This window comes from Macaca thibetana, chromosome 11 (genome assembly GCF_024542745.1).
Source record: "Macaca thibetana thibetana isolate TM-01 chromosome 11, ASM2454274v1, whole genome shotgun sequence".
Taxonomy (NCBI): Eukaryota; Metazoa; Chordata; class Mammalia; order Primates; family Cercopithecidae; genus Macaca; species Macaca thibetana.
Window position 1 is genome coordinate 26,295,050 of NC_065588.1, and position 27,258 is coordinate 26,322,307.

Here is a 27,258-nt window from a genome sequence, read left to right on the forward strand (position 1 = left end):
TATTATGTAATCAATTCTGTGTTTGTTGTATGGGTGACTGACTATAAAAGAAAATTAAAATTCAGTCTGTAGCCAAAATGACCAATTTCAGAAATTAGGGAAGATGTTGATAGTATTATGAAAGGGGCATTCAGAATATCCTTATGAATCCCTGAGGATATAAACACAGAAAGCTGCAAGTTGCTAGCTGGGCTTTGTACCCAGACACCACTGAGGATCGGAGGGTGATTCTGAGCTGGATCACAAAGCCTAGGCTAGACACTCATAGTGAGCCTCTTCACAGTCCTGGTCATCACCCCAAATTTTACTGCACTTTCGATGACAACATGAAAGGAAGAAACCAGAAAAAAAGGAAATTGTCAGTGAGTAACAGCACCAGAGAGCCATAAGCCTTCTAAGGGAGCAGCCCCTGACTCAGCCAGCTACCTTTGGTTCTGCGTGGACACTTGAGGAGAAAAGGAGCAAGCACGCTCACCCAGCTTCCAACCAATGAGCTAGAGGGTATGCTGGAATCCAGTAAATCCACAGTTACTTGTGAGGGGTGGCAGTCAAGGTGTGGGGTGGAAAAATGGAACTTTCCTACTGTAAAGCCTGCAGATGACAATCTGAATGGGCAAAGAGTAAGGAACTCCTTTTTGGGATTTGCAAAGCACTGTGCATATTTATACACTGAAGTTATTTACAACAACATATTTTAAGTGTCTGTTTTCTGCAATCCCTCCTACTCATTTTCCTTAGTGCTAACACAGTTCCTAGCACGCAGTAACCATAATGCCTTATAAATGAATGAAAACTATCATATAAAACAATTACAGAATCCAAAACTATATAAATAATAACTGATGTGACACATGCCACTCTATAGAAGTTCAAGAAAGACACAGTTCAATGGCCTCGATAGTTAGGAAAATCTTCACAGAGAAAGTGGGCTTGGGATAGACCCTTACACAGAGTAAACTTTTTATTTACATATATCTGACCTGGACTGTGGACTCTCTTTTTGGATGTTGGAGGAAAGTGACAATCAGCTGACACTTTGAAAGTTAACATAAATTGGAAATCTGTCCAAAGAACTTTAGTGGTCTATATGGTCAATATATAGATCACTTACTAGTATGATTAATTTCTCTTCTAGATGAGCATCCACAGAGGAAAGACTATTACAGAAAATGGTAAATAAAGTGAAAAAAATGTTTCTCATAGAGAGGAAGGGAGTAAAAATGCAACCTGTACATCAACTGAAGTTACTTTTTTTTTTTTTGAAAGCTAAGTTTTTTTTTTTTTTTTTTTGTTTTTTTGTTTTTTTTTTTTTAACATCATAATGTAATGTGCTCATTAGAAGACAACAAAAATAGGGAGAAAAGGAAAATATCCACATCCCATCAGCAACCATTTTTACATCTCAGTGAGTTTTTTTCTAGGTGCTAGAAACCTCAGACAGCTTGCTTCAATAAACATTTCACATATCCTTCCTTTTCTTCTCTTATGATACTTCCCCTGCTGTCTCTAAACAGAATGTACGCTAAGATTAAATTATTTTGATTTAAAATATGGATTGCTTAGGTTTTAGAAACAGAACTTAAACTAATGCTTGAACTGAAAATAATCCATGCTGTGGAAAGAAATACTCCTTTCCAAAATTTACATGATATAGTCAATGTCTCAGTATGGGCTGCCTATACAGCATTCTTTCTTTAGTTCATTCAATAAACATTTATTGAGTTCCTAATACTGCCAAGCAACCTGGTAGGCACTAGTGATGAAAACGCAGGTTCCTGCCCGTGAGAAGCAACTTGCTTATGGACAAAAATCATGTTAAGTAAAAAATAGTTGCTGAGGAAGATTGCAAATGATTGACAGGCTTGGGATTCCTAAACTCTGGCCAGACTTTGTTTCTTTAGTATTGAGGTCTGCTGTCTTCTCAGGGGCCGACGAAAGGGTTGGGTATTTAGTTGATCAGCTCTTCCCCCACTCACACAGCACCTTGTACTGGTCTGATTATACCTTTACTCCCCTGGGCAGAGGAGAAAATAAGTGACACTAGGAAGCATTGTTTCCAAGGACTAGGGATAGGGAAGCGGCTGTAGGCTAGGTGAAAAGTTGAGGTCAGTCTGAGATAATGACCTGACCGAACCAGTAGGTCCACCCTGACACATAGCAGAGTTACCTCAGAGATAAATAACCACAAGCCATGAGTGACCACCTGATGTGAGTTCCCAGCACATTTCCCAATGCAGATGGTACCTGAGATTGACGTGCTGTAGTAGAGTGCCTTTGCCCTGTGTGCCTGTCTGTGCCTTATACACAATTCTGTCCCAGCATGTGTCATGTTTTATGACACTTCCCTGATGATATGTCTATCTCCCTTCAGTCGAATGTGAGCTCCTTGAGGGCAGGAACCTGCCTTTTTGTCACCAGTGCCTCCCAGGTTGCTTGGCAATATCAGGCACTCCCTAAATGTTTCTTGAATGAACTAAAGAAAGAATGCTTTGTAAGCAGCTTACTACTGAGAAGAAATAAAATGAAAAGGCAAAAGTTAGTCTTTAGAAAATGAATGCTTCCTTTTGCCTTAAGGGACGGCAGGTGTTGAGCTTAACTTGGGATGTGTCCTGGCAGGTTTTTAGAGGACTTAATCATGAGGGTACACCCCAAACATAACTACATCAGGAATGTTAAAAAAAAAAAAAATGTTTTAAGTGCTTTACAGGTGCTTCTAACCTGCATCTCTGGCTAAAAACCGGTGCATATAAGTATCTATTAACATACCACTTAATTTTATGATTTAGGTTAATAAAGGAGCAACAAAAGTTCCAGGTATAATTAAATAATTGAGCATGGCACTTAACTGATACAAATACATATCAGCTAAAAGTAGTACCGATTATTAAAAGGCATCTGGCATTTCGTCATATGCCAAATTGCAAAAGCATTGTAAATAGACACCCTATAAAATATCTCTCCTGCCCTAGAATGGTTTCATATCTTCCCACGCAAGTTGACAAAAACATTCTGTTATTCAGCTTTCTTGTCTTTTTGGAAATGAACTCACTGCTCACTTGTCATTTCAAATGCTTTCTTTTGCTCCTGCAAGTCTGTTATTGTAGAGATGAGGATGCCATAGGCTGTGCTGAGTGAGATTCATCTGGGTTACTGCCTAAGTCAGGGAACCTTCACTTTTAAGAGATAGAAATAACTCACTTAAAGAAAAGGAATATTTACTGACTTGGTTACGTATTAACCATTCAACAAGTAAGGATTGAGCCTCTAAGTGCGTGTCAGCTATGGTGATGCAGAGCTAAACAAGACAGTCTCTTGCCTTGGGATGTTCAGGATGAGTTTGCTTCAGCTGTAATTATTTTCTGGGGCTCAAATAATGTCATCAAGCCTCTCTCTCTCTTTCTTCCCCCTTCCCCACTCCATCTTTTTGGTTATTTTAGCCTCTGTTTCTCTTTGTACATTGGCCTTATTCTCTACTGTCATAGAAAGACTGTCTTCAAGTAGTGGGAAAGGAAGCCCACCATTGGTAGCTCCCCTTCCAAAACGAAGAAGGGCCTGCACCCTTCACCCCAGAATCCTTGTCTCATGCCGGGTGGAAGGGTTCTCATTCATCCTGCTCTGTCTTAGTCCTCCCTGTGCCCAACCCTTCACCCCAGGGTAGAGATGCCAAGCTTGGTCAGGCCAGGCCCCAGGGCCTGCTGTTACGGTCATGAAGTGGGCAGCAGTCCCATAGATCATGTTGGCGTGGGTGAGGGACCTTTCCACAATATAAAGAGAGATTTTTAGGCCCCCAAAACGATGTCCAATACACCATGTGTGAGATTTTAGGGAGGAAAACATTAGGGAAATGTGAACATTTTCTTGCCAAGATCTGACTAAATGTAGCTTAATGTTAGATTATTGAAACATTGTTTTTGATACACCAGCAATTCAGTGACTTCTATGAGATAATTTGAAATCAGTTGGGAAATCCAATGTGAATTTCCTACTTATTTTGATGTAACTGTCATGAGGTGCACGGCAAAAGGTCAGAAATCAAACGGCAGACTTTTTATGATTGGCTGGGGTGGGCAACATAGCATTTGAGTATAGTCACTTCCCTGCACCAGCAGGTGGGGTCAGAGGTAGAATGAGGGGAATGGGCTAACAGTGCACTTACAGAAGAAAGAGCACTGCACCATGTTCCTCTAGGGATCATTCTGGAAAAGTCTCAATTACAGAGTTAGGTGTGAGTGCAGAGAGTGGTGGTAAGGAAAAGTAAAATGATATTGTGAAGCAAAGCACTAATTCAGCAGTTGAAAAACTTCAGTGATACCAGGCAGTGAGTGTAAGAGAAGAACAGGGAGGATGATAGTTTTTGTGGAGAGTATAGGAAGAGAAAGAATGAGGACAAGATTGCCGAAGAGAAATTTTACAGAAAGATAATGCATAGGAAGGGAAAACTGTATAGGAAAAGAGGGCAGGGCTGGGATACTGGCTAACAATGACTGATTATTTACCCACATCAGGAAATGTTCTCCATGTTTGCATCAACTATTGTACTTATAGTTCATAGCAACCTTCTGAGGTAGGTATTTGTAATATTCACATTTTGCAGAGAGGAAGCTGAGGCTTAGAGAGGTTAAGGAACGTGTCCACAATCACACAGCTGGTAAGAATTAGAGCTGAGATTGGGACTCAGGCAGTCTGGGCTCAGCATCTGTACTCATAACCACATAAAAATGAAAGCATTCATAGAAGTGTAGGGGAAAAAGAACATGGCCCACAAGGCTTTGTCATAGGGCCAAAGATGTCTTTAAAGGTGGTAATGACTAGATATGGAACCAAATACAGGGAAGTAAGTCCATGGAAACATGCATATTATACAAATGATCAAAGATGTCAGTCTGGCTTAGAGTCAGACAATGACTCAGCTATTCTAACTAAAGAAGAGGATTACTGGTCAAAATGAAAATCTTATAGTTTATATATGACACAGGGTGTTTAATGTTATTACTTAGAAAACCTAATTATAATTCATCCCTGTGTCCTGGTTGAGTTACTCCTAAAGACAACTCTCCAAACAAAATAAAAATGGACAGACAAAATATGCTGTTCAAGGATTTTAAAGAAATGTTGTTTGTATCAGAAATATCTGAATCCAGATCACACCATGACTATTTAGAATTTATAAATATTTATTAAAGCCATATTACGACCTTTGCACTGTGCTAGGCACCGTGGGACCAATGGTGATTGAGGAAGCATTGTTTCTACACTCATGGGACTTACGGTCAGGACTCTAGACAGCCTTTGTTCTCACTAACCTGGTATGTGTCAGGGATGTCTGTCCACACAGCACTGTATTCTCTTAACCTGTCTGATTGCCTATATGTGCAATGTACTCATGCAATTTTTTTGTACAATAAAACATCTAAGTCATTCGGCTAAGATAAAATGTAAGTGGAAAGGGCACTGAACTTAGAGCAAGAAGATCTAGGATTTTTTTTTTTTAATGTAACCTGAAAAGGTTACTTAGCCACTCTGAAGAAATTCCAACTTCACATGGTTTTGGTCAGATTTAAAGAAATAATAAGTAAGAGTACTTTGTAGCCTATAAAGATACATAAACCTTTCTGTAAATAAGTTGTCATTGTAATTATAATTTACAGAAAATATGTTTTTGCCTATTTTAGAGGAATTGTTCAAAAATGTCTTATTAAAACCTGTGCTTTCAAGATATAGCAATAAAATGTGCTGTGGGATAGGATATGAAAGCAGAATGTCTCTATATCCCAAAACTGCGTCATTGAGAAGAAAAATACTGATCCTACCTTCATATGTACGTATCTAGGAACTCTCAGCTGTCTTTCTCCCACCCTGCAAACTCAACTGCATTCTATATAGTCTTACATTCTTTCCTCCCACCTCAGCCTGTGAAGAACTTTCCTCTCAGACTCTCCCACCTCAAGGAACTTGTCTGATCAAATGTCCCCTCCCTCAGGCATCTCTATCACTTTCTATCTCAGCACACAGGCATACTCAAGTGTCTTCCATTAAAAAAAAAAAAAAAAAAAAAAAAAAGGCAAACCATTCCTTGACTTTATATTGTCCCTTTAGCTGCAGCTTTTTCTCTTTCCTTCCCTTCACAGCTAAGTGTCTCGATAGATTCCTTTACCTGTACTCTCCTCCTTTTTCACCTCCTATTCATTCTTAAACTCTTCAAAATCTTGAAACTGCCAGATTTTCCAGATTGCTCTGGAATAGGTAACCAATGACCGCCTTGTCATTAAAGTCTGTGGATACCTTATATTTATTTCATGTGATTTCTCTGTGGAGATCAAGGACAGAGTGAATTTGAGGCACTTTTGGAACTTTTATATGGAGATGTGGATAGGTATTTGCATTTGCAGACCTAGAGCTAAGGAGAGAAGTCTGGTCTCCTAAGATAGATAGATTTGGGAGTCTTCAGTGAAGCCATGGAACATGTAGTGTAAGAAGAAAGAGGCTGAAGAAAGGAATCATGAGGTTTACCAATGTTTAGGAGATCAGCAAAAGAAGAACAATCCGTGAAGAAACTTGAGAAGGAGGATATGATGATTTAAAAATATACCTTTAATACCCTTTGATTTTTTGGTGTGCTTCCTTTCAATAAATGGATCTTATTCTCCCCTTGCATGTGGGCTGGGCTTTGTGACTTGATTTTAAAGAGCTGAAAACTCAAGTGTTGCTAAGTGACTTCTGGGGCTGTATCATGCAAAGAATTGCATTTACCTTGTTTTCTCAATCTCGGAATCAGTTATTCTAAAGTCAGCCACCATGTTGTGAGGATACTCAAGCAGCCCTGTGGATAGGCCATCTGGAAAGGAAACAAGATGCACTAGCCGCCTGGGAAGTAGATCTTCCTGCTTCAACTAAGACGGGATCCTCCTGATCGCAGGCCTCCGGTCGTTAAGTCTTTCAGCAGAGAGTCAAGAGATAACAGGAAGAAACAAACCATCCCTACTGTGTGCCATTTGAATATTTGACCCACAGAAACCATGAAATAATAATTATTGTTTCAAACCACTAAATATTGGGGTGATTTGTTATTGTGGCAATAGATAATTAATGCAGAGGATCTAGAATGGCAGTAGAGGCATTAGGAGAGTTTGGTGAGATAACTTAAATTTACAAAAAACCTCCTACTTGTTCTATTGTTAGTTACTGAGGGACATCCAGTGACTCCCTGTATTTCTCTTTTATTTTACTTTAAAAAATCGAGATGTCGTTATATACAATAACATGCACAGATCGTAAGTGTTGTTCAGTGACTTTTGACAACTAACACTCATGTGGTCACCCCCTAAGATATAGAAGACTTACTTCCATCACCCAGAAAGTCACCTCTTACTCTTTTCGAGACAATTCTCTCTTCCCAACTCCACAATCACTTTTTAAATTACGGTAGATTCATTTTGCCTTCTAAAATTTTTATATAAATGGAATTATGCAGTATGTATTATTTTGTGTCTGGTTTCTTTCACTCAGCACACTGTTAATGAGATTTATCCAAGTCATTGCCTGTATCAATAGTTCACCCCTTTTCTTATTAGCAAGTGGTATTCCACTGTATGGATATGCCACAATTTGTTTATCCATTCTTCTCCTGTATTTCTCAATTAAAATACAGTTAGTTATTTCTACAGTATCATATACAGTGGAAAAATCAAAATTACATGTAGAAAAATTTGGTATTATAAATAGCACCTTAAAAATAGGTGAAATGCATGATTACATGATTGAGATTTATCATTTCTTTTTTTTTTTTTTTTTTGAGACAGAGTCTCGCTCTGTCCCCTGGCTGGAGTGCAGTGGCGCGATCTCGGCTCACTGCAAGCTCCGCCTCCCGGGTTCCTGCCATTCTCCTGCCTCAGCCTCCCAAGTAGCTGGGACTACAGGCACCCGCCACCGCGCCCGGCTAATTTTTTGTATTTTTTGTAGAGACAGGGTTTCACCGTGGTCTCGATCTCCTGACCTTGTGATCCGCCCGCCTCGGCCTCCCAAAGTGCTGGGATTACAGGCGTGAGCCACCGCGCCTGGCCACGAGATTTATCATTTCTATAGTTCTCCAGAGAATGAAAAAGTTAAGCCAGGTGTGGTGGCATGTGTCTATAGTCCTAGCTGCTCAGGAAGCTGAGCTGGGAGTATTGTTTGAGCACAGGTTTGAGTCCAGCCTGGGCAACATAGTGAGACCCCATCTCCAGGGGAAAAAAGAGAGAGAGAGAATGAGAAAGTCATAAGCCCTTTGTTGACCATAAAGATTGCATTGTCCAAATGATATTTAACTTGAAAATACAAACTGCCAAGCAAAAATTATAAATGGGTCAATTCTGCTGAGAAAAAATTGAGCCCAAAGACACATTTAGAATTAATGACATAGAAATAAAGGAAATAAAAAAATAGGAGTTGCTTTAATTTGTTCTACACACACACTCACACACAAATACACACACAGAGGTCAGCAATATCCCTAGAGTCATTTTAGGTATGGAGGCCAGCAAGGCATATGGGGGCAGCAGCCTGCATATCACAAATGAATTCCTAATTGTTTTCGGCAGAGTATTTGATACTTCTTTAAATCGAATCTAATTGAACACTTTACATATATTTAGTTACATATGAAAAAGGCTTGATATAAAACTTGGAGATGTAATAATTTTTTTCTTAAATCCCTTTTTGTTCTTGGGGACTGTAAGATCATGTGTTTGAGAATATGTTGGTTTAAAAATTATTTCTACTTGGGTTTCCTAAGGACATTTTGTTAATCACACTAGTTTTAAAGAGTTATCATCTTCCCTGTTCTGAACTTCTGATGCATAAATACTTGAAAATAATGTTAAGTTTGAGATGGACTGCAAAGATAGAGATACTGGCTTGATTTTGTTTTCTCCCCCAAGAGGATCAAAATAATCTAAACCATATATTAACTACTCTTCTGCAATTTCTAATTTACAATCTTTGTCAGTTTTGAATTATGGAAGCAGCCAAGAGTATCCGAAAACACTTTGTTCCTACTGTGCCTTTTTTCCCGGTAATATAAATATCTGAAGAGGTTATTGCTTCACCTATAAAATGGTGACATCATAATTTATGAATACTGAAAAACCTGGTTCATTTCTGTTAAACTCTGTGATGAGCTAGACGTGATGATTTTTTCTCAGTGGAAGGTACGTGTAAAAGGAAGTTTTATTTGTTGTAGCCGTAATGAGAGTCTGATCTATTTTAGCCTTGATTACTCTCTATCACTATTTGACAGTAACTTTTCTTTGTTTTTACTTTCCGATATCAATTAAGTGAAAATGACATCCTCGTCACTATCAACTCATGGTGTTACCAAAGACCAGGCCTCCTTAAACACGGACTCAACCATGCCGTTGGGAAACTGAGCAGGTGTGAGTTTCCCTAGACCACCAAAGGCTGAAAATTGTAGTCTGCAGTTGTAATCAGACTAGAAGAATTTCAATACATCTGGGATGTTGTTCATTTACATTGCTTTCATTTGTAATGTGTCTCAGTGAGGCAATTAAAAGTAAGCTTTTTAAAAAAGAATATATGTACAACTGTTTTATAACTGTAAGCCACTAGTTGTGAAACTCAGAAGACAAATGTACAGCAATATCCTATTATCTTGTTTGACTATTTAAACTTACATATAATTTAAGGTTTTGAGGAAAAGGCTAAAAATGTTTCACTTCGAATTACATGGCAGTTTGGCAGTATGGTCAGCAAATAGAGCTTGTATCTAGTTATAAACTAGTACTAATGGAATAATGGTCTCCTTTGGCCATTAAATATATATTATGGTGATGAATCAAGATATTTTTGTATAGTACTCATCTTTAGGTCTAAGTTTGTAATTAACTCTGTTATAGATACTATGCTACCCATGACAATTAAATTGTTTAAAATCACAATTTAAACAGTCTAGCCACTTGTTTGCCTATAGGCAATATACATACAGGAAATAATTAATAAAACAGTTAATCCTCTAGACCATTGGCTTTGGAGTTCACATCTGGTTCCACTTACCCCCATTCATAAGTAGGTTAGTGACTTTAATCCAATTACTTAATAATTCTGATACTCGAATTTTTTCATCTTTAAAAGTGGAAACTATAATTATAAGGTGGTTATAAGGGGTGACAGTAAAATATGTAAAGCACCAGTCATGTGTTTGTTACAGAATACTCAGCAATAGGTAGCTAATAACAACACATACTTGATTCCAGATAGTCAGTTGACTTTCTATAAATATTTACTGTATTTACATGGGAAAACCAAGCATTTTCTTGTTTTGTCATTTGGGTTCTTCTCAGTCAGGCCCAAGTCAGGTGGGTATCTTGGTGTAATGCCTGGTTTTGTTTGTCTGTTCACAATAGAAACCCCTTGTGGTGTGATGGCCTCAAAGCTGACCATAACCTTGCCTCAGCCACTCTGTTTCTCTGGTGAGAATGAGTGCTGTTTCTACTGCCTCTGCATGGGACTGGGATGTGTGGTTTAGATTCTGTTTTCTAAGCAAATGTATTTGTTCCATGAACCATTATTTTTCTCACTGGTCCAGAAGGAAGGCATAAGGAGAACACCAAAGATCATAAAATAAGTAAGGGTGAAGTCCGTACTTTTTGTCTTCAAAGTTACTTTTGTGGGGACTTGGCAGTTTACAAAAAGAGCTGATGATGATTAGTTTCTAATTCTAAAGCAAACAGCAGGGAGTTGGACTTTCTTTAAATTTGCTGATAGCGAACAACCTAGGAGTAGCCTTTATCCTAACATCTTGGCAACGTCACTTATTTTTGAATCTAGCTTTCTGAATGTTACAATGACCATACCAAAGGAGATATAAATACTCCCAAAGTGATGGGACCATTTTTTAGTGGTTTCACTGAAATTTGCCCTAAGTGCTACTGAGTAGAGGTATGCGGGAATAAGAATAATCAGTTTTATTGATTTCTTCTGTGACTTTGGGCCAGGACCAAGTCTATTTTGAACATCTTTATATCTTAGCACATTGTAGGTGCTTTAAAAATAACTCTTAAATATTGACTGAGTAAAAGTGTTTGTCTCTAAGATGGACAATCCAATCCCCCTAAGCACTGTTGTGGAGATGAGTGAGGACTAACTAGGAGTCTTGCTTTGTCTCCCAGGCTGGAGTGCAGTGCCGTGATCTCGGCTCACTACAACCTCTGCCTCCCGGGTTCAAGTGATTCTCCTGCCTCAGCCTCCCAAGTAGCTGGGACTGCAGGCGCATGCCACCATGCCTGGCTAATTTTTGTATTTTTAGTGGAGACGGGGTTTCACCATGTTGGCCAGGCTGGTCTTGAACTCTTGATCTTGTGATCCACCCACCTTGGCCTCCCAAAGTGCTGGGATTACAGGCATGAGCCATCGCGCCCGGCCAACAGAGCTTTTAAAAACAAATACACGTGAGAGGCCAGGTGCATGGTGGCTCTTGTCTGTAATCCCAGCACTTTGGGAAGCTGAAGCAGCAGAATCCCTTGAAACCAGGAGTTCAAGACCAGCTTGGACAACATAATGAGATGCCATCTCTATGAAAAAATAAAAAAAATTAGCCAGGTGTGTTGGCGATTGCCTGTAGTCCCAGCCACTTGGGAGACTGAGGAGAGAGAAGCTATTGAGTCGAGGAGTCCGAGGCTGCAGTGAGCTAGGATGGTGACACTGCACTCCAGCCTGGGCAACACAGTGAGCCCCTGTTTGGAAAATAATAATAATTAATAATATATGTGAAAGAGAGTTCCCAATTAGAGAGTTCTAACATCTTTAGAAAGATTCAAAAACACCTAAATGCGAAAAATGTCTGTATTCGTTTGTCAGCTGGATTACAGAGAGCAGAAAGAAAAGAGAGCCTGTGCCTCTGTAGGAAAGTAACAACGACTTAACTTCTGGAAATGACTTCGCAGCTTAGAGCCCAGCAATGCCTATTTTGGATTAAACTGTGTATTAATTAAGCTCAAACGATTTCAACATTCATCACGTTGCACTGCACCTCACAGAAAGCAAAACCAAAACAATCCTGGAGTTTTGAGTGAGGAAAACAGACACCCCGCACTCTCACATGCGCGCACTCGCAGCCTGTCTAAAGTGCACAGGCTCAGGCGGCCAAGGGACCCGCGCCGGTTCCCGCGGGCGACCTGCAAACCCTGCCTGGGGCCCAGCAGGCGCTGCGTCCCGGCGCGTTGGCAGTTGGCGACCCCCCTCGAATCCCCCTCTGCTGCGGGCTCCCCGTGGCCTTTGGAGGCTCGGTGAGTCGGCTCCAAATGTTTTCCATATTTGTTCAGCCTCCATAATTCGAATACCAGGGCAGGCCGAGCCAGCCGTGCGCCGCGCTCCAGGGCCCAGGGCGCCGCACACGCACCCACCCACCCAGCCTCGCAGCGCCATGGGCAAGAACAAGCAGCCCCGCGGCCAGCAGAGGCAGGGGGGGCCGCCGGCCGCGGACGCCGCTGGGCCCGACGACATGGAGCCGAAGAAGGGCACGGGGGCCCCCAAGGAGTGCGGGGAGGAGGAGCCCCGGACCTGCTGCGGCTGCCGGTTCCCGCTGCTGCTCGCCCTGCTGCAGCTGGCCCTGGGCATCGCCGTGACCGTGGTGGGCTTCCTCATGGCGAGCATCAGCTCCTCCCTGCTAGTCAGGGACACTCCATTTTGGGCTGGGATCATTGTAAGCATCGAGTGTGTTTTGCCTAAGCGCGTTTGCCAAACAGGAATGCGAAGTCGCATGGTCGAGTTGAGACTAACCCAGCTGCATGTGCCCTTCCCCGGGTTCACTCCTCTAACTCGCGCTCTGCTTGGTGACTGATGCGTGGGGCACTGGGTTTTCCCGGGCGGGGCACGGCTGGACGCGATAGAACTCCTGCCCCTCTCCTGCTCGCCGCTCCCAGAGCCTGCACGGGGCCTGACTCTGACGCTCTGAAGCGGGGGAGTTCATTTCAAAAGCTGCTTATTTTGGTCAGACTGAACAACCTCAATAACAACAGCAGATTCATTCGGGCTTTTTCCTTATCCTATTACCAGACCCCACCCCTGTCCTTAAGCAAGTGACAAAAAGTGAATTAAGTTCATCTAGTAAAAGCAGCAGAGGAGAAAGCCTGTACTTGGAGTTGCCACATTGAGTAGCATTCATTTTATGTTTTAAACTGAAGCTCCATTAGTAAGTTTCATGAAATGATGGGCTAAGGCAGGAAATGCGAATACAGCAAGCACAGCCTTAATCCACTGGAGTCTAAAGTGGGATAAACTTAGGGCGCTGGCCATGGCAGAAGTATATTTGGGACTCCCCTGATGGATGTACTGTTCTAAGTAGAACAGTACTCAGCTGTTGTGAGTGTTGAAACGTATAGCATACTTGGCTTGGTTAAATGAATTCTTTAATGTAAAACGGGTGCCACTTATTGAATACCTACTGTGTGCACGCCCTGCTAGAGGCCTTACATGTATTATTTCTAATCCCCACATCATCCTGATGGGATCGTTTTAATCATTCTCATTTCTCAAATGAGAGAACCCACGCCAGACTCACCCAGGGTCATGAGTGAGTAAAGCATTCAGCCATGCTGATTGCTTTTTATGCTAGACTATATCTGCATTTTCCTCATTGAACCACGCTGCCACCACATTTGGTTTGTAACTTTAATATTATGTTATATTACAGTGTCTTGTAGCTTATTAAACTCTTTCACATGCGTTATTTCATTTGACCCATGAAACAACACTTTGAAGTGGGAATTGTTATTCCTTTCGGATGTGAGGAAATAGGCTAAGAGAAGTTAGATGACATTCTCAAGCCCAGAGATTGAATGTGGTCGAATCAGGAAAGACTAGAAATGACATTTTTGACTCCTAGTCTCATATTGCATCCTTACTGCTATTACTGACCACAGGAACTATAACTCACAAAACATCCCTCAAAATAATTTTGTATCATGGACAGACATTAGAGAGACCTGATATATATGCATTGATGGAGGTATTTCCTAATTAAGATTATTTGAATACACAAATTTTTGCATAGTAATTTAAAACTTTAATTTTTGTGCTAAGAATTCCCATGAAATTATCATGATTGGAGTTTTCTAAATCAAGTGATTTTAAAAATAGCTTTTCAGTAAGATATACTGGGTATTTCAGACACCTCAATGACTATCCACATACCCAGGGGGAAAAAATGTCTGGCCTTTAATGCCAGGGGAATTAAAACAAAGAATGAAGCTCTTTCATTCAATGTTTTTAAATATCATTTGCGAATGCGTTCCCCATCCTTTCTTTATTGCAACTTCAAAAAGCTTAGCACCAAAGAGGTAAATTAGATAGAGAAAAAACCTATTTTAAGGTTTAAGGCATGAACATACAAACCGTGCAACCCAGAAATGTTATGAACTAAATCTCCTGGGGGAAATGATGTTCCTAATTGCCCTGGAAGCTCCCTGGGTGTTGCACAAAGGGCATTATATACAGCCAGGTCTCTGCTCTTTCTGGTTTTCTTTTTTATCATCTAGGATTCATTTGAAGTTTGCTCTCAGTACATAGCCCTCATGAAATCTGTCATCTTAGATTTTCTTTCAGCTGAGAAGCTATGTAGAGCAGAGCAGCTAGTAGAGATGTCCCGAGACTAGTGAGGAGGGTCTCTGAGAAACCAGGCCAGGAGCAACTGTCATCCTAGCAGGGCCAGAATTTGGGCAATGTGTCACTGTCTCACACAGACACCACGGTCTGCTTGTCCCCACCACACTGTCTGTGGTTGGTCACGGGGCACTCTTCCAAGCTTTCAGGGAAGGGAAAAGAAGCAAGGCAGATGGCGAAGTGCAGATGTGTACGCACCACACCTGGTGTTGAGCCCTAGCTCAGCCACTGTGTGCCGAATAACTTTGGGTTTTCGGGTTTTTTTTGGAGACAGAGACTTGTTCTGTCACCCAGGCTGGAGTGCTGTGGCATGATTTTGGCTCACTGCAACCTCCCCCTCCCAGGTTCAAGAGATTCTTGTGCTTCAGCCTCCTAAGTGGCTGGAATTACGGGCATGCGCCGCCACCCCTAACTTGTGTGCCGAATAATTTTGGACAAGTTACTTGACTTCTCTAGGTTTCCATTTCTTTACTAACCAAATCAGAATGATAATAATTCCTACCTTTTCGGGTTGCTTTGAGGATGAAATAAATTAATACATGTAAAGCACTTAAAATAGTGCCAACAAATGGCATGGTTCAATGAGTTAGCTTTACTTATCAGCTGCTTGGGAAGCAGTCACTGGTGGTGTCACTCTTCAGAGGAAAGGTGGCTTTATTTCATCTCTAGACTTGCAAAACTATCATTTTTGACTTGCTACATTTCCAAGACTAGTTTGAACCCTGAAGAAAATATCAGTTTGGCTGTCTCACCTTTCTCTGTTCTCAGCCAAGTCACTATTTAGCAATCGCAGTGGTATTTGATTGGTCCAGTACTTTCTGAATCTTTCTGGAGGTTTATAAAAAGGAACTTGGAGGAGAGTGGCCTCCTCAAGGTCATTTTTCCTTTGGGATATGCAGTGATTCAGGGCTGGTATATCCTGCTGGGTTATATCAGTTTTCCCTGTTCAGGAGCCCCACCAAACCAAAGCAATCCAAGCCCATCGCTGGGGCTGAGGCTGAGTCACACTAGCCCCAGGATGTAGGCCGAAGTCAAGCTGAGGGAGGCACCCACGCCATCTACAACCTTCCATGTTCCACTCTTCTGTTTCCCTTTTTTCTGGTTGCCTCTTCTCATGTGGTTATCACTTAATTTTGCAGGGGCCACTATCCCATTAACTTGGAATTTGGGGATTGCCATTTTCTTAACAGAACCTGGATATATGGGTAAATCCACTTAGGTGACTTTTCTTTGACCAATGCCTGACTGACTTGATGTATATTCAAGGTGTGGTTACAGACTAAAGAGGCCCTTGGTGATCTATGATCAGAAATTTATGTCCAGTGGAATTTTAGAAAAACAAATAGGTCATTTTTTATCTATCCATAAATGTGACTCCAATCCCCAGTCAAAAGATGATTGAAGTCTTTTTACTTTGATTACAAAAGATTACTGTAAGGGGTGGGGGGAAACCCCAGAATGGAGTCACTATGGAGACTATGTAACTTGTAAAAGTGCTGTTCATGTCTTATAATTCTTTATAGATGGTTTGAGGGATGTAAGTCATACCGCAATGACAAAACAAAGTGAAATAGCAACTTTTGAGGATTCACTTGGCTGGGTACAGGGCATCCTAGGACAAAGAAGTTTGTTCTGCATTTTATTCTGTTAATGGCTTTAGTAGCTAAGTCAGATGGGAATTCAAGTTTGCTCATTTTTCTGGAATTCTTATTGATGAAAAGTGTGTAAGGATTGAAGTAATCTAAGGACTTTGAGGATTTTACTTCTCACTCAAATGAATACCGTTTTAGTTTAGGTAAAGCATTGCATGCTTAACCTTTTGTTTTCCCTTCTTCATTCAGTAACATCTGGGGAGGGTGTCTGCTGTGCTACGCAATGGCCTAAAAATAATGAATCAGCTACCTGGAGGAGATCTCCAGATCCTGATGGACACATGCCCTTATTATATCTGACAGTAATGAATACTTCCGATTAGAAAATTTAACCTACACAAATATTGTTAAGACCCATTTACCTTTCAAAGTATTCCACTTGCAGTGATTTATTTGCTTTGGCATCTCTACTCCAAAGTCAATTTAAGTGCAAACTCTTGCGTCTCATCCCCAGTGAAAATACTTAGTATTCAATATTCTCTTGGCCCTTGTAGGGAATATTCCCATGGAAAGTAGGAATTTCTTTGCCTTATTGTGCTTTTTAACTTCCCCCACTCTCCCTCCATTGCTCCCATACCCCACTCAGTGGAATAAACACCCTGAGATAAATACCGTATTAATCAGATTGGAAAGTTTAAGGCAAGGGCTTAAAAGAAAGGGAAGAATATTTCTTTTATTTAATGCCATTCGTAAAACTCATCACACGAATCTGTAATGATTAAAAGTCCTGTCAAAAATTTCAGTAACAGCTTTCATATGTGAACTTATCCTAAGAAATTCAAGTTGCAGGTTTATTCAGGTTTTAAAAACTGATGTTAAGTCTTGCCTTAATGGAAGGGGAAATTGGGTGGTCATTTATTTTAAAGCAGAATATACCACGAAACTCACAAGTAGACATATGACATGTAGCAAATAACAAACAAATGTGATTGTTATCCAGATTTTATAAGTAGAGAAAGTAAGTTAGTAATTTAGCTAAATGGTTTGATCATAGTTACAAAAAGTAACTAGAAGAGAGAAAGGTTTGGCATTAGGGTATGGGATAAACCCTCAAGTCAAGAAGCTAAATGTGGTGTTAACTTTCTATAGAGGTGTACTGACATTTGAAAATTTTAATCTGGAATTACATTTTTAGGCGTACACTGCATAGTAACAGATTATTCTTCATTTTGGGACTTTATTATGCTTCCAAAATATAGTGTAGCATCCCTGGTATCCCTGGGAAATAATTTTTATTATGGCAACTGCCACAGGATTGTTAGGAACTGAGGAGAGATAATTACCTGGCCCATCTCAATCTCCACTGAATACATAGAACAATAATGACAGGAAAATTATCTTATAGGCATAGGAAGTTCTCATAGTAAGTATAAAAATGGAATGCAATTGAATTATTTTGGCAAAAGAAGTTAATTTTAATATATATGGAAATAAAATGGAATATTCAAGAATTTGGTGAGGCTGGGCACATTGTCTTACACCTGTAATCCTGGCACTTTGGGAGGCCTAGGCAGGCAAATTGCACGAGCTCAGGATTTTGAGACCAGCCTGGGCAACATGGCAAAATCCCATCTCTACCAAAAATACAAAAATTTAGCTGGGTGTGGTGGCACCCACCTGTAGTCCCAGCTAATCGGGAGGCTGAGGTGGGAGGATCACTTGAGCTAGGGAGGCAGAGGTTGCAGTGAGCTGAGATTGCACCACTGCACTCCAGCCTGGGCAAGAGAGTGAGACCCCGTAACAGAAAAAAAAAAAAAAAAAAAAGAATTTGGCGAAATGTTTCCTGAAAGAATTTCAGGAATAGAATAAAGAATAAGATAGGTTAAGATTGAGTAAAATCATTAGATGTTCAGGATCAGCAGGAGAAATGTGTTTTCACCTCTACTTACAGCCTTATACTAAGCCTGATATGCAAAGGCCAAGAGAGTGCTTATATATAATGACGAAGTTGTCCCTAAATCTTCTTCCTTTTTTTTCGTTTGAAATAAGGAGGAGAAGGGGCAGGTTCTGATGTTTTTCAATCCTGTGTTGTGGATATATTCAACTCAGAAAGTTAATGTCTGCAAGCTTTTGAGATGTCAGTCATCATTTTGGATTTAATTTTTTGATAGAAATACTGGCACATAGATTTTGGGATAATCAAATGAAAAATAAAATAATTCATTCTCTTACTTTAAGTAATATTCTCAGGGCCACTATATATTCCCTGACACATAATGGATAGTTAATAAATGTTGAATTGAAATCTATTTATTCCATACTTGCCATTATCAGAGCTTGTGTTTGAACATGCATATACCCATTTTTAAACTACATACAGTCACCCCTTAGTATCTGCAGGGGATTGGTTCTGGGACTTCTGATACCAAAATTCACAGATACTCAAGTCCCTGCTATAAACTGGTGTAGTATTTGCATATAATTTATGCACATCCTACCATATACTTTAAATCATTTCTAGATTACTTATAATACCTAATACAATGTAAATACTATGTAAACAGTTGACATACTATATTATTTAGGGAATAATGACATGAGAAAGTCTGTACATGTTCAACACAGATGCAATCATCCTTTTTTTGTCCAAATGTTTTCGATCCGTGGTTGATTAAATTCATAGATATGGAACCCACTGATACAAAGGGCTGACTGTAGTTGTATATTCAAACACAGACAAATTTATTTATGACATTTAAGACAACTATGAGGTAATGGTAAGGAATGTGTTATTATTCCATTTTGGCTTCTGGATTCTAGAATAATTCAGAACATATTAACTTAGCATTACTTAGATTTTTTATTTCATGTTATAAAATGGCAGAACTCAGGAAGGTCATTTGACTTATTTTGCACTCTCCTAACTAGAATAGGACGTATTAGGATTGATGTGACTGAATGCTAGATGTTGATATTACCACTCTCACCTTTTATGAAGAAAGCAATGGCATAGATTTCACTAATGTTTAGTCTAACAGTTGAATAGCTAAATTGCCAATATGACCTCCTTTTTCAATGTGGTCTGAGAAAATGGATGTTTTCTAGACTTGCTCTTGCCTTTAGCTGTATCTGAGACATTTCTATTAAGGGTGTTCTTTCACTGGATCCACTTGGTTGTACTGTGCCCCAAAGGGTTAATGATAACATTAAAAGGAAAGACACAGGTTATGTTGAAGAGTTCAGCATATATGTTTCTATGTTACTGTAGGACAGTGTATTAGTCTGTTCTCACACTGCTGTAAAGATACTACCTGAGACTGATTGATTTATAAAGAAAGGAAGTTTAATTGACTAACCATTCCACGTGGCTGAGGAGGCCTCAGGAAACTTACAATCATGGCAGAGGCAAAGGAGAAGAAAGTCATGTCTTATATGGCTGCAGGAGAGAAAGCACTGGGGAAACTGCCGCTTGTAAACCGTTAGGTCTCATGAGAACTCACTGACTATCACAAGAACAGCATAGGGGGAACCACCCCCATGATCAAACCAGCTTCCACCAGGTTCCCCCTCAACACGTGGGGATTACAATTCGAGAGAGATTTGGGTGGGGACACAGAACCAAATCATATCAGACAGGAATGTAATCTAGTCATTAAACTTTAATTAGGTATAATTCACTGCAAAATGCAGTTCATTTTTAGGTCTTCCATCCTGGCAAACTAAGGAAGTACTGGTCAAAAAAAGTCCATCAAAATCCAGAGCTGGATGGGACCTCATGATGTCATAGTTTAACCTTCCAGTTATTATTTGCTGTGAATGTTCAAGTCTAGGTTTATCACGATGAGTTCATAAGCTTACAGTGAACTTCTTTTAAAAAAATAGATGCTGGGAACAGGCTTTACAGCATAAGCTATATAAAAACCTATTCCATAGGCACACCCTCTTTCAGATGGCTTGGATACAGTCTCAGATCTCTGTGTATTGAGATAAAACTTGGCAAGAGTAACTCTCAGATGCCTGAGTGAAGCAGCTCACTCCATCACCCTGGTTAATTTTAAAATTCATATGTGTACACCTACACATATGGCATTAACTAAAATACATTTTTCTTTCTGTCTTAGTCGGCTCAGGCTGCTATAACAAGATACTGTAGACTGGGTGGCTTAAACAGCAAACATTCATTTTCTCACAGTTCTGGAGACTGGAAGTCCAAGATCAGGGTGTCAGCATGGTTCGGGGCTGGGTAGCGTTCTCTTCCTGGCTTGCAGGCGGCTGCCTTCTTGCTGTGTGCTCACATGGTCCTTTCTCAGTTCATGCATGTGAAGAGAGGAAGAGATCTCTTTCTCTTCCCCTCTCATGAATCCTGCAGTCCTGTTGGATTAGGACCCCATGCTTAAGATCTTATTTAGCCTTAATTACCTCCTAAAAGCCCTATCTTCAAATATAGTTACTTTTGCGGTTAGAACTTCAACATATGAACTTAGGGGGACACAGTTCAGTCCATAGCACTTCCGGTGAGGGTTATACATTTGCCCTTAAGAATCAGTGATTCTTAAGCTCGTTTCACGGCTTATTATTGAAAGCCCTACGGCTTTCTTGGAACAGCTAGAAGTCTGAGTGTTTCTGATAGGGATTCTGAGCCAGTAAACTGACACGTGGAGGTACGATGGGGTGGTGTGGCTCTGTGCTCATGCCAGTAGTGAGACATATGGAGGAGGTTGTTTTCATTGCATTTACAGATTGCTTCTTTTGTCAAATTTCTGTAAAAATAAAATCAAGTAAATCTAGCTAGTGAATACAATCCTAAGGTTAACTTAGGCATTTCCTTTGCTGCATTAACTCTTTAAGGCTTAGGAAACTCCATGCTGTAAATTCCTTCATTTCTTTATGCTCCAGGGAGTACCCTGATGTCAAGATGTAGCTTAAGGATGCTTTGGCTTCTGACACAAAGGCGGCTGGCTGAGTGGTATGGTTGGGAAATGCTTATATGTTCAGCCATTGATCAAGCCTGCTGTCCTGTGGGGAGTAGTGATCGCACACTGTGGGCACCCCCTACCCTCCCTTTGAACCTTATGAGGTAATAGCCTTCAGTAGGTGCCTTCGCTCTTTGGTAGATCTTCACTTTGACACACATTTAAGGGCTTCTCATTGGATTCTGTTCACTCACTTAAGAAGTCCTGAGTTGGGCTCTGCTTTTCCTTCACTAAGTACTCTATTGCAGAAACCCAAGTCACCCAAGAGGGAAAGACCAGGGAAAACTAAAACATGCAGCCTTTTGTAACAATTGATCCAATCTCAGTTCCAAAACGAAAAGGCATGGCCACAATGGGATACTGTAAACTCTCCAGTTTGATTTTTGATCTTATTTAAAGTCAATGCTCTCTGACCTAATGTTGCTAGAGCCACAGTCCCCTCTTAATTATGAATTTCATAAATGTGAATGTTTCAGTACGGTGTTTCCCGGGGCTGGCAAAAGTCCAGTAAGTGACAGGACATTGGAAAGCAAACAGTTTGTTCACAAATGAGCGTTCTCAGATTCTGCTGAAGAAGTTCTGTTGGACCTGCTTCTAATCTTTGCAGAAATGAGCAACTCTCCCCTGGCTAGGAGTGCCATGGTACTGAGAGAAGTGGTGAGAAACCTGGAGGATGTGCTTTTAAGTGGCATCCCACTCAGTTGTTTTTAAAGCGTTAGATTCAGCATTCATTGTAAGGAGCAATTAAAAACCCCTTTTAGATATGTTATTATCAAGCCCTCTCTTTCATATGGAAGATAATGACCGGAGACCAGAAAAGGGGGCAAGGGCTGCTAATGTGTTAACTAGACTTTGACGAGGGAGAGAGTTTTAGCTTTATTACTAGGTGGGGAGAAAAACATTTCCCTGGCTGGCTTCCTTCTGAAGTATCAGGTGTGGCATGCATATCAGGCCATTAGCCTGATCTCACAGGCTTAGCCCCATCTCACATTTAGCTATGCCAGGAAAGCTATGAAGGAGGCATTTTCTAAGATAAGGGCAACAGCATTTCAGTCCTCATCAATTCTGTTGGAGGATGGAGGTGCTCTTCTCTCAGGGAGAAACTTGCAGGAGGACTGTGCCTACCTCAGGAAGACAGTGGGGCACCCAAGGCAGTGAAGAGGGCAAACTCAGACTCCTTAAGGCAAACATATGATCATAAATGAGAAGGGATTTCTTCATGACTGCATACAGAATTCTGTGTACAGAATTTGAATCTTTTAGTTTATGAGTTACATGTTCAATAAGTTTATGTACTTCTCCCAGGCTCTTTGCTAGTCAGGTTCTGAAACAGAAGGACCAAACCCACACAGGTTGGCTTCGTCTCATAATCTTTCCGTGAACAAGTAGCTTGAGAAGCCTCTTAAAGGGTTTTGGTGTGCATTAAGGGCTCGAGACCAACTAGGAATTTTTAAATGCACATAGGGTGACCATGACTATTGTGTTATACAACCCTCAAGAAAGAATTCTTCTTCAGTCACCAAATCGTGTGCGTCACAAATTTTTCCACCTCAAGACCTCCCTGAAGCTTTGCTCCCCTTCTCTCTGTCCTCACACACACATCACAAAAAGCTCAGTGTCTGGCTAACCCGTGTTGCCATGGGAGGCGAGGGGGAAACGTGGGAGAGGCTGCAGGCTGCTTGGGGACACTGACCTCCTCATGTTGAAAAGGACAAAACACTTTCAAAGGAGAAGTAATATTATAATATCTATTACTTTATGTTCCCTTACACTGTTTTTCATAAAGTGCTCTCAATTAGAAAAGCCACTTGATAATATTTTTAAAGGTTGAACAAGATGGTTCTCTCATTTATACTCCCATTCCAATATTACGTAATTCAATTTATATTGATTTACTGTACAATTTCTATGCACCGTGCTATTTAATATGTTTATATTTATTGCACTATTAGACATATATGAACCCAGAAGTTTAATGTAGAATTATCTCTACAGTGATTTCTAGAATGGGACCTAATTTGAGAACTGACTTAATTATGGCTAAGCAATGAAATCCAGCCCATGACTCTACCACTGGGGTAGGCTCAGTCCACATCAGCAAGATTCCTTTCCCTCTTCTGAGGGCTTGAAAAATCCTCAAGTGAAACAAATAAACTATGGATTGTTTATTTCTTCCCACAAATACTGTTTGTAACCATTCTGCCCCTCCTGTTGATTCATGAGAAAGGCTGGAACACAATCTTTGATTCTCTTACATTCTTTGGAAATTGATTATTTTGCAAGAATAAGTATTTATGGAACTTGGTGATTAGTTTCTGGTAAGTCATCCCAAGAGTGAGTTAGGAGGTTGAGAAGAAACATATCAGAAGCCTATAGAAGGGTGCTTACTGGTGAAACAGAACCGTCTCACGCCCTAGCCACTCTCCCTCTGTATTTTCAGACGCCAGGTATAGTGCCCCCAGGAGCTTAGTCCCTGGGTGAGGAAACACAGGTACAACTAACTGCAATTTAGTTTTAAACACAAAATGCCAAGGTGGTGCCTTAAACAATGTACTGTGCTAGCACAGAGAAGAACGTGATGAACCCTCAGGGTAAGATCAGAAAAGGAAAGGAGAGAGGGTTTGAAATTTGAGGAGTGGCTCCAGCTTAGCAGTATGGGTAGAATTCTGGCTCTACTAACAATGTAGAATCATTTTCCAAAAAATGTTTGGTAATGATTTTTAAATTTTCATTTCTGTATGAATTTGAACAAATGTCAGTAATTCTGTGCAATTCTATGATTTTTTAAATTATAAACATTTAAATTGCATAATAACATAGAAAATAATAAAATGCCCATTTATCCATTCCTAGCTGTGCTAAATTTAAATATTTTGTAATAATTGCTTTTTTTACTTTTTAAGAAGGAAAACACTATATTGCATTGAAGTCCCCTGTGTTTTGTTTCTTAATCAAATTCCCCTACCCCTCCCATCTTCCCCAGAGATATGTACTATCCTGAATTTGGTATTTTTTATGCCTAAGCCTGTTTTCATACTTGGAAAATATGTATATATCCATAACCAACACATCATATTTTAATTTTTATACAGATAGTATCCTATCATTTCTGCTCAAAATCGTTTTTGAGATTTATTTATAATAGTACACAGATACCATTCATTAATGTTTGCTGTACTGAATTTCACTGTTAGGAATATACAGCATTGGCCAGATACAGTGGCTAACACCTGTAATCCCAGCACTTTGGGAGGCCAAGGCGGGAGGATTGCTTGAGCCTAGGAGTTCAAGCCTGGGCAACATGACAAAACCCTGTCTCTACAAAAACATACAAAAATTAGCTGGGTGTGGTGGCATGTGCCTGTTGTTCCAGCTACTCAGGAGGCTGAGGTGGGAGGATCATGTGAACCTGGGAGATTAAGACAGTGGTGAGCCATGATTGCACCACTGCACTTCAGCCTGGGCAGCAGAGCAAGACCCTGTCTCAAAAAAAAGTGGTGGTGGGGGGATATATAACAGTTAATTTATGCATTCTCCTGTTGAAGAGAAATTGTTTTCAAAAATGATTTTTTATTTTGCAATTACAGTGTTAACAGTGGATATTCTTGTTTATGACTCGCTGTGCACATGTTTTAAAGTCTTATTAAGGCGTATTCCTAGAGGTCAAATTGTTGGGTCATAAGATATAGGCATTGTCAAATTTCTAGATATTGCCAAGTCACTACCACAAATCCAAATTGAACTAACTTACACCTCACCTGCACCAATGGTAAATCAGGGTTCTTTACCTATCTTATTTGTGTGCAATGGTATCTTGTTTTAATTTGCATTTTGGGTTTATTTTATGTTGATTGGCCATTTTATTTTGTTTTCTATGATTTATTTATTCAAAAATATTTTCCATGGGTTGTTTGTTTCTTATTTATTTATAGGATTTGTTACTTTTGTTACATAATCTTTGTGGTTTTAGGTACTACAAATATCTTTTTCTGGTTGGTATCATGTCTTTTATTTATGGTGTTTTTGTTATGAAAAAAGATTTAATCTTAATATATTTATATGTATCAATTCCTTTTTTATGGATTTGATATAGCTTAAAGAAATTTTTCCCTACTCCAAGGCTATAAAAATACTTTTCTATTCCATTTTCTAAAAATGTTAAAGGTTTGCTTTTGGGCATTCATATCTTTATTATAAGTGGTTTAACTTTTTGCAATGATGTGAAAGGTCTATGTATTTTTTTCTCACATGGATTGATAATTGTTTTAGCACCATTTAATAAATAATCAGTCCTTTTCACACTGATCTGTTACACTCATTTATCATCTGTCAAGTTTCCATATTAGATTTGCTTTGTGACTTTCCTTAGTTCTATTGTTTTATTTGGCTATCACTATGCCAATACCATTGTCTAAATTAAAATAATGCTATAATGCATCTTGTTATAAAGATGATAGGATAAGCAGCCCACCCCAACCCATCCTCCTTCATTTTATTCTTCTTCAAAATTTTCTTGGTGAATCTTAGCCATTTTCTCTTGCATATACACTTTAGAATGGGCTTTTCAAGTTCCAAGAAAAATACTTTTGGTAATTTCCTGGGATTTGTACTTTCTATACATGACCAAAGGTGATCTCACCATTTATTTGGGTCTTCTCTAATGTCTTTTATCTATTCTTTTGATTATTGAGTTTACTTTAATTGCTTTATACTCAGTTCATGTGTTTTTCATATCAATTATTGGATATTTGATTAGACTTATTTTGTGACTAATTTTTATAAACAGTTCATGAATGCTTGGAAAAAATGTGGATTCTCTCATTTTGGGGTTTAAAGTTCTATACTCAATTTTAAAATTAAGCTTGTTAGTCATGTTTTTTCAGCTTCTACATCATTACTGCTTCATCTAAAGGTTACTGAGAGATGTGAGTTAAATGTCCTAAAATTATGTGGTTTTATTTCTCCTTATAATTCTGCCCATTTTCATGTAACATTTTTAGTCCACTTAATAGCTACATACAAGTTAATGATTATAAAACGTTCCTCTGGTCCTAGGTTGACAGCTATTTTCTCTCAGTTTTTTGAAAATATTATCCTATTATCACTGGACTTCAGTTATTGCTGCTAAGACATTTGCCAAACATCTAATTGTTGTTCCTTTAGAGGAAACATGCCCCTTCTGGTTGCTTTACAGATTTTCTCTCTGTTTTTGGTTTCTACAGTTTGCTACAGTATGTCTAAAAGTGGATTTGGCTTTTGTTAATCCTACTAGGGACTGGCTATGTTTCCTGAATCTAAGATTTTTGGGTTTTTCATGAATTCTGAAAAAATTTGAGCCTTTTTTTCCCTAATATTGGTTCTCCCTTCTCTTTGATCCATTTGCCTGGAATCGCTGTCAGATGTATATTTAGAACCTTCTTATTCTCCCTCCATATTTCTTATCCTGTCTAGTATGTTTCATCTCTCTTTATCTCTCTGTGCTGTATCTTGGGTTATTTTCTCAGATCTTCTGGCTCACTATTCCCTTCTTCATTTAGGTTTAATCTGCCTTTTACCTGTCCATTGAGTTCTTCCTTCTAGCAATTTTAATTTTTCATTTCTAGAACTCACTGATGTTGTTACTGATGTTATTTTCATATATTCCTGGTGCTTCAAAAATTGCCCTGTTCTTTATGTTTTCATTTCCTTCCTTCATGTCTTTAATTGTTTTGAATGTACTTTTTATAGGCTCTGTTCATTACTTCCATTATTTGGAATTCTTATAGCTCTAATTCTTTTTTTTTTAATTATAGTTTAAGTTCTAGGGTACATGTACACAGCGTGCAGGTTTGTTACATATGTATACATGTGCCATGTTGGTGTGCTGCACCCAGTAACTCATCATTTACATTAGGTATATCTCCTAATGCTATCCCTTCACCCTTCCCCCACCCCATGACAGGTCACGGTGTGTGATGTTCCCCTTCCTGTGTCCAAGTGTTCTCATTGTTCAACTTTCACCTATGAGTGAGAACTTGCGGTGTTTGTTTTTTTGTCCTTGT

The 27,258-nt window shown here is 39.6% G+C and overlaps 3 protein-coding genes across 14 annotated transcripts in view; 2 read left to right on the forward strand and 1 right to left on the reverse strand.

Moving 5' to 3' along the window:
• Positions 1–27,258, forward strand: part of MED21 (mediator complex subunit 21) — a 1,150,573-nt gene that overhangs the window by 284,083 nt on the left and 839,232 nt on the right. The window contains exon 1 of one of the 10 annotated variants that reach the window (XM_050746770.1): positions 12,456–12,460. The exons of 7 other annotated variants lie outside the window; for them this stretch is intronic. The gene's annotated coding sequence lies outside the window, so the exon portion shown is untranslated. Of the gene's footprint in view, positions 1–12,455; positions 12,461–12,513; positions 12,518–22,867; positions 22,872–27,258 lie in introns of those variants that run through there. 2 more of the 10 variants (XM_050746771.1, XM_050746784.1) reach the window with 2 other exon arrangements.
• The window catches only part of BHLHE41 (basic helix-loop-helix family member e41), a 348,201-nt gene that overhangs the window by 63,975 nt on the left and 256,968 nt on the right, over positions 1–27,258 (reverse strand). The window lies entirely within an intron of this gene.
• Positions 1–27,258, forward strand: part of SSPN (sarcospan) — a 112,368-nt gene that overhangs the window by 62,221 nt on the left and 22,889 nt on the right. Inside the window, exon 1 of one of the 3 annotated variants that reach the window (XM_050746760.1) lies at positions 12,119–12,278. The exons of 1 other annotated variant lie outside the window; for it this stretch is intronic. Coding sequence is in view for 1 of the 2 variants with exons in the window: in XM_050746757.1 (XP_050602714.1) it covers positions 12,416–12,694 (279 nt within the window). In the remaining variant the exon portion in view is untranslated. Of the gene's footprint in view, positions 1–12,118; positions 12,279–12,318; positions 12,695–27,258 lie in introns of those variants that run through there. One more of the 3 variants, XM_050746757.1, reaches the window with a different exon arrangement.